This window comes from Dreissena polymorpha, chromosome 15 (genome assembly GCF_020536995.1).
Source record: "Dreissena polymorpha isolate Duluth1 chromosome 15, UMN_Dpol_1.0, whole genome shotgun sequence".
Taxonomy (NCBI): Eukaryota; Metazoa; Mollusca; class Bivalvia; order Myida; family Dreissenidae; genus Dreissena; species Dreissena polymorpha.
The window spans coordinates 35,089,828-35,105,408 of NC_068369.1; the positions used below are offsets into that span (position 1 = coordinate 35,089,828).

General features: G+C 35.8%; 1 protein-coding gene across 1 annotated transcript; it reads right to left on the reverse strand.

Annotated features, from left to right (window-relative positions):
* Window positions 1–1,706: 1,706 nt before the first annotated feature.
* LOC127861178 (uncharacterized) lies at window positions 1,707–13,444 on the reverse strand. The gene is made up of 5 exons (XM_052399578.1): window positions 13,282–13,444; window positions 9,676–10,311; window positions 9,045–9,203; window positions 8,721–8,910; window positions 1,707–7,179 (listed from the first exon to the last, which is right to left on the reverse strand). The coding sequence occupies exons 2-5, from the start codon at window positions 10,246–10,248 to the stop codon at window positions 4,022–4,024; spliced, it is 4,080 nt and encodes a 1,359-aa protein (XP_052255538.1). The 5' UTR covers window positions 10,249–10,311; window positions 13,282–13,444; the 3' UTR covers window positions 1,707–4,021.
* Between the last annotated feature and the right edge of the window lie 2,137 nt (window positions 13,445–15,581).

Below are 15,581 nucleotides of genomic sequence, written 5' to 3' on the forward strand. Positions count from 1 at the left end.
AAAAATACAAATAATACAGAGTTTTAATTTAGAATTCTATATATTTATAACTCTGTTAACTTATAAAGATATTTCAATATACATGCATAGACAGTTGACCGTGATTTTCAAGAATCTTTAAATAATTTGATTAATTGATAATTTATGGTTAATAACCTTTCATATAATTTTACATAATTACCTTTTTGATAATAAACAACAAACGATGAATGTTTTGACGCCCATTATATTTGAAGTATGCAAAGCCGAAAAATATCAAGAGGGTCCGCTAAACATTTGTATACACTGTTTCATAATAAAATTAACACCCTTTCTGTGTTGTAATCAAGAGCTGGAATCGTAAATTTATTAAGCTTCATTAATACTTAGCTTTATGGATATGTCTCTAGAACAAAATATTTCAATATATTTCATAAAAAATATAATAATCATGGCAAAGGAAATTCAATGGCCGGTATCTAAACAAAAGCATAATCGCCAAGACCGTAGCATCAGTTCAGTGCGTTAGGAACGCGCGCTACATTTTCCCGCCTTCATTCCTTAATTACTTTCGTTTTTAAACAATTTTTTTTTCTATCGTATACAGAATTCTATTCTCCTAAGCAAGATGTTATTTTTAAAACTGAACTCCAAATATAAACGCTACAAATCGGTATAAAGTACGAACATGTCAACCGTAAATCTAGATTCTAAAACTCCAAAACGGTATGATATTTGCAAAAGTTAAAGTTATAACCCGCCGGGCTGCCGAAATCAGAAGAAAAACTTAATATATATTGATATATCTGAAAACTACGTTACGTAAGCTTTCTAATGATATATAATTTGTCAAAATCGGCCTAGAAATGAAACTATAATTTAACAAAATACGTGAGTGGGTACATCAAATTTATAACCTCGGCGCTTCGATAAAAGATCGATAGTTACGACACGGTCACGTGACTTAGACACAACAAGATATTTGGCGTAACGGTCCCGTTTCTTATCCGTGTAATCTAGTAGAATCCGTGTAATCTAGAATCCGTGATACAATATACAAAAAAGTATTTTGGAGCTTGGGTCGATTGGTCTTCTAAATTATAAAAGTACTCACATTAAAAAAATAATGTCAAACTTAAATCAGGCTTTGCTTAAATATTGCGTTATAAAAGTATATCCGAAATCCGTTCTCTCCGAAATATAGCCATATATAATATGGCGATGTATTGAGATTAGCAATCTCTTGCACGACGCTTACATTACATTCATGCACGACGGTTACATTACATTCACCTCTGTGTTGGGCTCAGAACAGACTATTGTTATGAAAGCGTCTCATTTATGTCATGATCATTCCAAGCGTTCATCATTGAATTCTTGGATTCTGCAAAAAATGTCTTTCCGGCACTAAAGATTTTTGCAAATGTTTTTCAATATTTTGAGATATTTACAAAAATACCGTGTTTACATTCTGCCCAGCCCAGGTGTAAAACCCCATGTGTTTATTTCGAATAATAAATTCTTACTCATTAATTTCAATATGCATACACGAAGAGAGCACATCAAATGATGTAATTTGCGACATAATTAGCCATATCAGTCATATGGCAACTATTAACAGTGATTAAATTCAAGTCATTTTTATCATAAAAAATAGAAATACAATACAGATCCAGTGCATCGTTGTTTATATTCCAGTACCATACGTTTATATAACACATTATACATCATTTTTAATGAATTTATTCAAAGACTTACACATTTATAGAACTGGTGTCAACAGTTCAATATATGAACATAATATGCTTTGTTTTTGTTTACCTTAATATCGCAAACAACATCACTTTATTAACATGCATTAAATTGAATTCAAGTAATGAAACAAAGTTTGTTTCGCGAAATTCAGCAAGATTGCAAAAGTGCTCTGGCTGGTTTTTTTATTTGAAACCCAAAAATGCCCAAGCATTGCCAGTGATCGCATTTTTTAGACAGTTTTATTTTAAGATGCAGTAATACATGTTCATTAAAGAAATGTATTTAAGCGACAAAATATAAAGTCTTAGATAGTCAACTACAATTCTATTTAAATAGCATTCAAAGGGACTTGTTCACAGATTTTGGCATGTTTTGAAGTTTGCCATTAAATTCTTTAAATTGATAAATTAAAACATCGGAACTAAAGAGGTCTAGTATAAAACAAAAATTAAATTAAAGACAGGACAATGTAATTCACACCTGGGCTGACCTTAGGAGTAAAAATTTAGCAATAAAACCACTCGGCCATCCGCGCTATTATAGTACATGATGCATTGTAAACGTTAACGTAAACCTCGAAATGTCACAAAATATAACAATAAAAACCGAATTTCCAAATAATTCAATCGTTTCGCGTTTGTGACGCTTTATAATATTCCGGTTTTCAAATCGTCAAAAGATGCATATAATGTTTATTTTAGAGTATAGTAAATATTCAGTACTATTGTTTCCATGCAAAAAACATAACTACATCGAAAATTTGCAAATCTAAAACAATTATTTTTATTTTTGTCAATTAGCAAAAAGTGAACAGGTCCCTTTAAGTAAAAGTTTGTAAAATTGTGTTATGCGCAATTGTACTAAACACATCTTTTTTATATCATATTTAATTGCACCACTGATCAATATCAAATAAAACGACGGTCTATACAACGTAAACGTCACGTAATATCAAGAAATTTATAATATAAGTAATATTGTATGCTAAGTATCTAAGTATAATACTTATTCGAACACAAAGACAATAATGTCGATTGCAGACTGATTTATGAAAATTGTTTCATTGTCCAGCAAAATCGATGTATATTAAATATGTAAATAAATCACTCCAATTTACAAAAGTGTGATACATTCATTGCGATAATAAAAAATATACAATTTGGTCATCACCTTAACGAATGCATGCTACATTATCGTGTAAAGTTTGTATCTACATGTACCTGTATTTACTTTGCAATCCCGTCCACATCATAACATACTAATTGGATACAAATTCTTTGTACACTATGATTGCTTTTCCTTCAGAATTTGAAGTTTGAGACGTTTCATGTAAAACTAACACACTTTCATGAAGTTATTAGAAGGACACATATAAATTCATGATAGCAGTCAGTCAGATATTTTAATTGTAATAGAAACACAAATATAAAGCAGTTCTGATTGTTTTGAATATGAAGCGTGAAAAGGGTAATCCAAGCAACAATTGAAGGAGCCAGTTTGAAGAACAATTTGCAACAAAGGTCATGTAGCGCTTGACATTTCGAATGATACAATGCGAATTTACAATTATGGATTTTATCTATGAATGTATGGCGTCAAACACAATAATGCGTTCATTATTCTAAAGTTAATTTGGTGTCACAAATAACTCGTCCACACTCCGGGCCATTCGACTATCTTGAGTCAAGTCAACAAATACATTTATAGTGACGATGACAAGAAAGGAGTTGGTAAAACTAACATTAATAGGACACACACTTAAAACAGCCTTCTTTATATTTACAAAACACGTGATCAGTCGGTTTTACATAACAATGAATAAAGTCATAATTTTGTAATACTTTTACATACATAAGAGTACATGTATATGTGCACTGGTATTGTAAACAATCGTATTCCATTAAAAGTACGTTTATACTACACAACTGGTGGCTTAGATGCACTGGGTCTTGCATGCCGATTGTGATAGATAAAATCCATATGTATAATTATGAATTACACATATATACAATTAGGATTTTTAACATCCTTGAGAGTAACAAAGACAAACAATTCGAACACGTTTCACAAAATTTCACCGAATAACTATTGTATGTATTCTATTGACTTTAGCGGATGTGTTTTTTTTTAATATTTTGGTTTGAAAAGGACAGAAATAGCTTTACTAATGATAAATAATGAATTATACAGACTAAAGCGCTAGGAATCATGATATATACTTTTTACACTGTTTGAAATGTCTATCTACAGTCCAGATTGGTATGCTTTGGCTCTGTTCAGTTTTTTTTTAATTTTGCTTCAATACATAGTCCAATGTAAAGGCATCATCCAATTCGTCCAATGTAAAGGCATCATCCAATTCGCCCAATGTTAAATCATCAGCCAATTCGCCTATCCAATTAATCCACCATGCTTTGCGATCACGTTCTTTGGTTATAGCTCCATTAGTTTTTATTGATTTTATATCTATACACAACGGAATAAATATTGATATGTGTACATGTTCACGATAACTGTGTTGAACTAATCCAATCCGATTTTGTGAATAACAAATGTTTATTCTTTCTAATTTAGCACTGGTTGACAAGTCTATTTCTTTTAAACTGCATAGAAGTGTAAGAAATTTCAGTGATTTAAGTCCGTACATGCCGTTGAGAGTTATGTCTCCCTCAATGCATACTGTCTCTAAATTCAAACATAAAGACAGGTCTAATTGTTCACACTTGCAACGTAACGTAAGCGTCTTAAGATTCACAAGGCTGAGATTACAAGAGCCTACCATTGAGATGTCTCCACATATGTTTATTGTTTCTAGGTTCAGACAAAATGATAGGTTTAATACCAGACAGGTGTACTGTAAATTTATAGATCTAAGATAACGTTTATGTGCAAAATCGATAATTAATGGTGTTTTGCGGCCACTTTTGCGAAAAAGACGTAATTTTGTTTTACGTTTGAACCGCTTCTCAACCGTCTTCAGCTTCTGCAATATTAGCTCACGTACTTGCTGCAGATGGTGACATGATGATAAATCTAATTCATCACTCTTGCCCATCAGTGTTAGATGCTTGAGATTCACAAGACCGTCTAAGCATTTCTGAACAAAAGTGTTTTCTCCGTCAATGTCTATTTGCTCAAGTTTGCTGCAGAAAGACACGTCTAAGTCATCACACTTACACCACAGTTTTAGGTACTTCAGATTAAAAAGCCCGCACAAGGCATTCCTCAATACACATAATTTACTATCAATGATTAAATGTTCCATATTTGTGCAAAATGATAGGTCTAAACTTATACATTTGCACCTCAGATTGACATGCTTCAGCTTTTCAAGCGCATGTAGGCCATTTGGTAATAAAGTGATTTCTCCGTCAATGCATACTTGCTCCAGATTGTGACATGATGACAAGCCTAATCCATCACACTTGCCACTAAGGTTAAGATACTTGAGATTCACAAGACCGTGAAAGCATTTCTGAACAAAAGTGTTTTCTCCGTCAATGTCTATTTGCTCAAGATTGCTGCAGGAAGACAAGTCTAACTCTTTACACTTGCCCCTAAGTTTAAGATACTTCAGATTCACAAGACCGTGGAAGCATTTCTGGACAAAAGTGTTTTCTCCGTCAATGTCTATTTGCTCAAGTTTGAGGCAGGAAGACAAGTCTAAGTCATCACACTTGCCTTGAAGCGTTAGCGATCTTAGTTCCTTAAGACTGCATAAGCTATTTGGTAATAGCATTATTTCTTCGTAAATTGCTATTGTTTCTAAATTTGGACACGGGGACAAATTTAACAAATTGCAATGCATGGTTTTGTCATACGGAGCTTGTAATATTTGTGGTAAGAAAGGTGTTTGGTTCTCAAACAAGTGCAATTCTTTCACGTTTGACAAGTTCACTGCTAATACGAAAGTGAATGCTTTCACTGGAACATCCAAAGCAGAAGAAATAACAAACCGACTAAGTTTCAGATTTATCTCATTGTGAGTATATTTGTTAGCTTCGGCTTCCATTAAACCTCGGATTAGAACACGCTGCGTATTCGATATTTGATCAAGCAACTTTTCTTTTGAGTGTCCACTGATTTCGTCAAGTAATGGCGACAGTTCATTTGCTGCGCTAATGTTCATTCCGCAAAGAAATACAAAAACCTGATGTATTGTAGTTATATCATTTGAATGTTCAGATATGTATTTTTCAACAACGCGAATTTCGTCACGATTGTTCGCTAAATAAAACGCAGACAGAAATTCTTGCACACTTTTGTGAATAAATGTACAGAAGGACCTTTGATAAGTCTTGTTATGACATTTCTTTTCTGTGAGTACTCCGGATTTAAGACAAAATAACTTTTGTGCGGCCGACATGTACTCTAGCAAATGTGTGTCGTCAATAAGTAATGAACGATCCGGTTTAGAAGTAAACATCATTTTGAAAGCTGTTCTAGACAGAACCTCCAAGTATTCAATGTTTTGCTGCACGTATTTTCTTTTTCTGAAACATCTTAATTGTGATGGACGTATACAATCACCACCGTTGCTTGCTTTTTTAAAAAGGCTGTCAAGCAAGGTGCTGTATAGCTTACATAATGATTTTGTCAACATCCCATCAGCCCAGCAGCACACAATCAACGAAATCAACATGGGAGACAACAATAAATCCCCAATTTCCTTTTCTTCAATATCATCACGAAACCGTTCGTTTTCATCTTCAACATTCCTATGTGGAAAAAGGCAACTCAAGACCATTTTGCTCAGCTTGTATGGATACAGCACACCTTTAAGTTCCGAGACACAGTCGATTTTTGACTCCTTAATACGTTCGTCAGTCATCTTCCAATGTCGTGTTGTAATTAACACTGAGCAGTCGCTGTGATTCAACACCAGCCGTGGTAGAGCCAATTTATCCGCTTTATCCATCCACTCGTCCAAGCCGTCTTGGATGACGAGACATATTTGAGATTGCATGATTTTATTCAGAAGTATATATGCGTCCTCACGTTCTATATCAGCATATATCATGTCAATAATTTGTTCCTTGATCATTTTTGTAATTTCACACTCACCACCGGCTTCTTTTAAAGTGATGATAAAAACGAACATGAACACTTTAAGAGAGTCTAAATCGCCAAACAAGTCGTCATCTTTGTTTGGTCCTTCACTACACCAGTCAAGTACTATCTTTGCAGCGAATGTTGATTTCCCCATGCCAGCTTCACCTTGCAAAAATACGTTTCTGTTTCTTTTTCCATTTGTGTTCAAAATGTGGCTGTAATTTTGAACGGGTCCAGTATTATTTAAGTTATTTTCGTCGTTTTTTGGAATTTGAGATATATATGGCGTAGTATAAAATTTGTCTATTGATACGTCACTGCTTGGAAACAAAGGTGTCAACGGAACATTACGCAGGTTTTCATTGTAGAATTTTTTCAAACGCTTGGAAAAATCTGAAACAATAGTTTACAAATATGAGCCCGGGTTGGTCTTTTCGATGTATAATATAGTATTCATGAAGTAAATGAACGTACCACGTTTGAAACAACTAATCTTAACGAAATGTTATATTTGAAAACTCATATCGTGTTATACGGTTTTTTGGTTAAACATGCTAAGATAAGTATCACCATGCATTTTAAAATACATTTTATTTTTATTTAATGTTGTCCCTCTACCGCTTTTTGTGGAAACGGGTAATAACCTTCGTTATGATTGACATGCACACGAAGAAGCACTATTGATAACGGTACGTAAGTATTTAATTGTGTAGAAAAATTGGTTTCTGTTCGAATCCCACTATAAACGGCTAACTTAACTACGTGTTTGAGAGCTTATATATTGTCATTAGAATGGGGAATATATATTTATGCACTTATAAAGTGTTAGTTTTTTTTAAATAAATAACGATCGATGTGTTAAATGCATCGCTTTTTGTTGTGTTTTCTTTGGCTATGTGTATAACCACTTTTGTGTTAACAGACTCGAAAATAGTTAATGATATTTAGTGGACACTGTAATCTTTAAATGAGAATTATATTCAAGCCGCAAAAAAACATCTATACCTAAAATTCATTACCGATTATTGTGTCTTAACGAGAGACACAATTCCATGCATTCCCATAATCTATTTCAAAGTAACAAAAAAGTAATCTTGAAGTGTGGGCCATAAGTCGAGTTCTGTACGTAATTTGTTAAATATTGGTATCAGTCAGAACAGTTCTGTTTTCGTTGTTGATGTTTGTCATGTCTTGATATGCAGTCCTATGTGTATCTTTTTTTTTATCCCGCGCCATCGGCGGTGGGATATTGTTTTGGCGTTGTCCGTCCGTCCGTCTTTCCGTCCGTCCGGAGCCATATCTTGGAAGTGCTTTGACGGATTTCATTGAAACTTGGTATGAGTATATATATGGATACTAGGATGATGCACGCCAAATGGCATCGTACACCATATGTTAATAACGGAGTTATGGCCCTTTGTATCTTGAAAAAAAATGCTTTTTTGAGTGTCAAATATAACACTTTTGTGTCCAGAAGCATATTGGCGGGGGATATCAATTCAACAAATTTGCTTGTTAAACTTTTAATCAACGTGACAGATTGTTTACAAATTTTACTTTGTCTAAGCTCTGTACTGACTGTTTAATAACATTATACATTATTATAACTATGTTTCTTTGTAGTATATGTTTCCGATGAACATTAACTATCAAAGTCAGGACTTTGAGACGGTTAAATACAAGTAAAAACTAAAGTATGCCTTATAATAAAATCTAAAATTATATTGACATTTAAAATCGACGTGGAAAACCAACTTTAACACGGATACTTTTTTACAAAAACTTATGAAATCATTACAACCTGCTTCGTTGGGATATTTTTGGACGGAGAGCGTTCTATCCGTCGGCAAAGTGTATTTGTGCAATGAAAGAAACATTGAACGGATACAATTAAAAAGCATGCAATACATAATATTAAATGATTGTTAACTTACCTTGAATTGCGTGTTCTTCTCCATTTTCTCTTTTCTGCTCTCGTAAGCTTTGAAAAAACTGTTGTGTTAAGTGTTTCATCTCTTTCATATAATTTTCGGCAACGTCCTTTATTTCATCTAATGTTTCATGTGCATTTTTAAGTAACTGGCTCATCTCCGCTTCAGTGATCTTTAATTTGTCGATTCGCAGCTGAAAAATAACAAAAGCAAGAAATAAACAAACATTTATAGTCAATATAACATTTCATTAAATACTATCAAATCTGAACAAAATTTGTATAATTGTCAATACTTATTTTTTATAGAGACCCTTAATTTATTCACCTGTTGTAATTTTGTGATTGCCTCCTGTGCATATCTGTCTTGGGCGAGACATGTCGAATCACTGAGTAGATCGATTAGTGTCGTGAAGGTGTCCTGAAGGTCGTTGTCTTTTATCTTGCAATTAGAATTGTGTCGAACCGCTCTACCAATATCACGTGCCTAAAAAAGTGGTTTTACAAAATTTGCACGTATTACATTATACAATACCGGTAATGCTGTTTATTTTAAATAGTCAATAATTATTTTTTGGAATAAAATGCTTTAACATGGTTTTCAATGATATATCTTTTTCCTTCATTTCAGAGATTGGTTTGTCGTTATCATTTTCAAAACTTTATTCGGGTATTATTGGACGGCAGAACTTTACCCTTCAAAAAGTAGTGTGCGTATGGATTTTCATAAATCGCAATCATCTCCACGGCCATAACGGTTTATACACTTTTATTATAAAATTACGTTTCTATGTCTGTCATAATAAAATTTAATTTTATCCAAGAAAACGTACTTCGGACAAAAAGGTTCGTAAATATTAAATATACAGTTATATGAACTAGACATATTTCTAAAACTTTTTATGGCAACAATATTCATCTGATCGTTAAAACAGACAATAAAGTTGTATAAAGCTGACCTTTGAAAAAAGACAGGTAGAACGATGCTGTGATATGGCAAAAGACACAAGGTTGTCAAAGTGCTTGCAATTCAGCATAACACTTAATACTCCGTTGAAATCTGTCTCCGGCGCAGAGTCCACTGCCGTATAACCATCTGGTGGTAGAAAGCATTTAGCTATATGCCAATGGTTAGTTGTCCAATGTTCAGCAGACGTATTCCTCCAGGATGGCTGACCATACCGATGTTCTTTAATTATTTCATCACGTATTTTATCACACATTTTTATGCGACATGGTCGAAACTGTTTAAGTGGAGAATCGTGCATGTTTATGCATCCAAGTTGGCCCATTGTCTTGCAAATACCACGTGTTGGGCATATTATCAAATTGGCTGTGCAACAACTCGTACATACTGCAGTGTCGGGAAGATTCAATTGTGATTGGACAGTTTGAACGATGCGACTTTGCACGATTTTGACCTCTCTGTCCACGATATTTTCAAGCGCATATTTGGCTATGTTCACTGCAAGGCAGCTTTTCAGCCAGTTCGTTCTTTCTTGCTCGGAGAATACATCTGCTAGACCTGCCATATCTAGTTGTATGTTCACACGCAAGAAATAGTTGACTTCGTGGAAATCTCTGTGACGTTCCACCTTGAAATTTAAATAAAGCAAATAATTCTATCATAATAAGTGTACATATAAAGGTAAACTCGAGATATGATTCGCATCTGCATACGTAATATAAATTCATGTGTAAACTTGAGGACGAATAGAATCGTAATCCATTGTGTTAGAATCTTCGCTTACTAATTGCCAACCCATTCAACATTTTAAAGGGATCTTTTCACGCTTTGGTAAATTGACAAAATTGAAAAAAGTTGTTTCAGATTCGCAAATTTTCGTTTTAGTTATGATATTTGTGAGGAAACAGTAATACTGAACAATTACCATGCTCTAATATAGCCATTATATGCATCTTTTGACGATTTTAAAACCTAAAAATTATAAAGCGTTTCAACGCGTAACGATTGAATAATTTGGAGAGTTCTGTTTTTGTCGTTAAATTTTGTGAAACTACGAAGATTGCTTATATAATGTATAAAATACGTTCAGTATGTATACTCGGCGGAATAGCTCAGTAGGCTAAAGCGTTTTTACTTCAGGACTCTGGCAGGACTCCAGGGGTCACTGGTTCGGAACCTGCTCCGGGTAATGTTCTTTTCCTTTTTTTTAATTTTATTCTTGTTTTTTTACTGGAGCTTTTACGATCCAATGTTTACATTTATCAATATAAAGCATTTAATGAATAAGTTAAAAAAATGCCAAAATCTGTGAAAAGGCCCCTTAAAAAGAAAGGATGTAAATAATGTATTAACTCACACACAGCATTAAAAACGACTTAATTCGTAAAAAGTTATACGATTTATAAGTATATAGCGGTTTAAAAAAATATATGCCGCTCATTTAAGTATATGCGACGTCAAGTTTATGCGGCGTCACGTTTATGCGGCGTCAGGTCTATGCAGCGACACGTCTATGGGGCGACACGTCTATGCGGCGTTACGTCTACGTGATGTCATGTCAGTGCGGTGTCACGTTTATGTGACGTCACGTCTTTGCGGTGTCACGTCTGTGCGGCGTCACGTCTGTGCGGCGCCACGTCTGTGGGATGTCGAGTCGATGTGAAGTCACGTCTATGTGGTGTCACGTCTTTACGGTATAACATCTGTGAGGTGTCACGTCTATAAGGTGTTACGCATGTATGGGGTCATGTTGTGTGTCACGCGTAAGTGGTACCATGTTTATGTGAATTCACGTTTGTGCAACGTCAGGTCTAAGAGACGTCACGTCTAAGCGATGTCACGTCTAAGCGGTGTAACGTCTGTGCGGTCTCTTTTATGTGGAGTCACGTATGTGCAATGTCACGTCTATGCGACGTCACGTCTGTGAGGGCTCACATCTGTGCGGTAACACGTCTACGAAGAGTCACGTCTATACGACGTCAAGTCTATGCGGTGTTACGTATGTATGCGGTGTCACATCTGTGCGGTATCAGTTAAGCGTCAGGTCTGTGCGCGTCAGGTATGTGCGGTATCACGTCGATGCGGCGTTACAAGTGTGTGGTGTTATGTTTATGTGGTGTCACGTATGTGAGATGTCACCTCTATACTGCGCCACGTGTGTATGCAACGTCACGTGTATGCGGATTCACATATAACCGGTGTCATGCTTATGCGTTGTCACGTCTATGCCGCGTCAGGTCTATGCGGTGTCACGTCTAAGCGTTAGTTTAATGTTAATGTGGAGTCACGTCTATTCGATGTCACGTCTTTGCGGCGTCACCAATCTTTAACACAAACGCTTTCTAATGTTCGTAATATACAATATAACAACACGACACTTAACAATAATAAATTATGACCTCTCTGTACAGTGGCCTATCCCAAAAGTGACTGTGTATATACCCATTTAACACAAGATATGTAATACATGGTTAGACGTGTAACTTTAACAGGAACAGTCTAGCTAATTATCTGAGTAATGTAATAAATCAATGGCATTTTGCCTTTTAGATTGACAGTACATGGGGAAGTCGGTTGGATAAATAAAGTAATATCTTGTAATAAGACCACGCCATTTAATCGTTGTTTTTGTAGATATAAGGCAACACCATGACATTGTTCTTTTTGTAAATAAATAATTTTTCAAATATTCAATAGATATAGTTCAAATATTCTTTCAAAGATACACAATCTTCCCCCTTAATTTGATTTTTTTAATTGTATGATTTAAAAAAATCTTTATCATTTAACTTTTGAACTACGAAGTAAATAAAAATATCATTGATATAAAGACACGTATGATGAAAAATCTGGCTCGTCAGAGGATCTTATCGAGTGAGCCGAAAATTCCTCCGGGTGGTAGTCATTGAACACAATAAACGTAGACGAGTCCATTTCAGTGTTCATTGTGATTTATTTTCTGTTGATTAATCTTTAACACAAACGCTTTCTAATATGCGTAATGTACAAGAAAACAGCCAAACCCTTAACGGGCCTCGCCCGCGACAAAAAGAAATTATGACCTCTCTGTACAGTGGCATATCGTTGCCTGACCTCCTAATACCAAACGTTACTGCTTATATACCTATTTAACACTAGATGGTTGTATGCTATACATGTTAAGATGCGTAATTTAAACTGGAAAGGTCTATGCGGCATCACGTCTATGCGGCGTCACGTCTATGCGGCGTCACGTCTAGGCGGTATCACGTCTTTTCGATGTCACTCCTATGTGGTGTCACGTCTATGAGGTGCCACGTCGTTGTGGTGTCACGTCTGTAAGGTGTCATGTTTATGCGACGTCAAGTTTATGCGGTGTCACGTATATGCATTTACACGTCTATGTGGTGTCACGTCTATGCGTCGACACGTCTGTGCGGTGTAAAGTCTATGCGGTGTCATGTCTATGCGGTGTCACATATATGCATTTACACGTCTATGCGGTGTCACGTCTATGCGCCAACACGTCTGTGCGGTGTTAAGTCTATGCCACGGCACGTCCATATGGGGTCACGTCTGTGCGGGGTCCACTTTTCGAAACCTGTCATATTTTACGTACCTTTTCCTCACCATAAACCCGTTCATCCTAAAATATGCTGTGCAATTGTAATAGTTAAATTTCCTTACACTTTATTTTACGACATAAATCAACTACTAAGCACTAGCAAGTGTATGATGAAATCTGCGCACAAAATGGAAATGTTAAAATATGTACATGTATATATTGGTTATTGGCGCATAATTTGCAAATGGTTTTTCCATATAGTTACTATCTAAAGATTTATGGCTTCCCAGAGCGGAATTCCATTGAATTAAAATCTAATTACGTATTAGCTTACCTAGATTTTGAAATGCTGTAAATATCGATTGTCTAAGGTGGCATAGAGGAGTACGGAATACCGTTAGGGCCATCGTGGTTACACATTAAAATCCAGAGGGCGAAAATACGATAGTACGATGTCGACAATGCGATAGTACGATGGCGACACTGCGATAGTAACATGGCGACAATGTGATAGTACGATGGCGACAATGTGGACCGGAAGGCGACAAAGCGACAACACGATAGTACGATGACGACAATGCGACATTTCATGATTTCATTATATCTGTAACCTCTTTCAAAGCACATCTCTATAAAGTCATCCATTTTGTTTCTGCAATAAGAATAGTTTCTGTAACGGAAGGCGATAGTCGATAATGCGATAGTACGATGGCGACAATAAGACAATGCGATAGTGTGATAATACGATGACGATTGTGCGACAATACGCTGGCGACAGTGCGATAGTACGATGGCGACAATGCGATAGTGTGATAATACGATGACGACAGTGCGACAATACAATCGCGACAGTGCGATGGTACGATGGCGACATTGCGATAATACGATGACGACAGTACGATAATGCGATAGTACGATGGCGACAATGCGATGATACAATAGCGACAGTACGATATGACTATCGCATTGTCGTCGCCATCGTACCATCGCACTGTCGCCCTCTGGCTTTTAATGTGTATCCACGATGGCATTAACGGTATTCCGTAGAGGAGTGTATGTCACCTCTATGTCACCGTACATGGAGCTGACATACACTCCTCTTTTTTAAACGCACATTTTTTTCCGTTCACGTTCCAACGACATACTAGTTCGAGGGAACGCCTTACTAACTCGTGGGAACGAGAAAGATATATATATCCTTATACATATAATAAGGACACACAAAAGTTCAAGTAAAATTTTCAAGTTCCTGTGCCTACACCAACTAACCTCCGGACCTGGAAACTAACGGAGGTCCCAACCTGTAGGTTATGTGGCAGGCCATCAAACCTAGAGCACATCCTACCTTCTTGTAAAACTCTTACGGACGGGAGATGGCGGCACGACAAGATCCTAAGCGATATTGAAGTCAGCCTTGATGTGGCACGAAAGAAGAAACTACAAAATGCAGACAAGGCCAACATAGCTGCCATGGGGCTGAGCAATTTTCTTTATATTGCTTTAGCAAAACCTTGTGATAAAAGCTAGAAGTAAGATTTTTCACCCAATCATCATGAAACTCGCTCAGAACATTTGTTCTGTTGATATCATGGCCAAGTCAAAAAAGCGTCCCAAAAACATGGCCTCCAGGGGGTGGGGCAGTCTTCCTTTCATGTTTATGGCCATAATGAAACCATGTTAACACTTACATTTTTTTACAGTTTCTGCCTAAACTGATGTTTTCCTCAGAAGAGACTTTCTTTTATAAAAAAAAACACCTTAACAGCGGAAAGTGTTGTCCCTGATTAACCTGCAGTGCGGATTGCACAAACTAATAAGGGACTGCATTTTACACACACGCATTAAGCCCCGTTTTCCAAGAGCGACACTCATTCATCATACAATTTTTACCGCAAATGTTCGCCATGTGGAGACATCATGCAAAAAGCATGTCTCCTTACCTCAGATGTCAATCACAGGTGTTGGGCGCGTGGCCAAGTCACTAAAACACTATCATTATGTCATAAAACAACATTTTTCATCACTTTGACATAAAAAAAATCTGATGTAAAATATATGAACATATATGTTATATCAGATTGTTTTTTGTCAAAGTGATGAAAATTTTTATTTTGCGCGCCCAACACATGTGGTGTCAATGACCTATTTTAAAGTCACTGGTAATATTTTGGAAATTACAACCTGTCCAGATTTAAACATCATCATGCAATAAAATAATGCCAGAAATGTTGTTTCGCTGGAGCCAGGGTAATATTTTTTTCACAACACTTAGTTTACCTAAAATAACTTCATTACGAGCTGTCAAAATATATAACACATTAAATATGAATCATAATTGCATATGCAGTCAAATC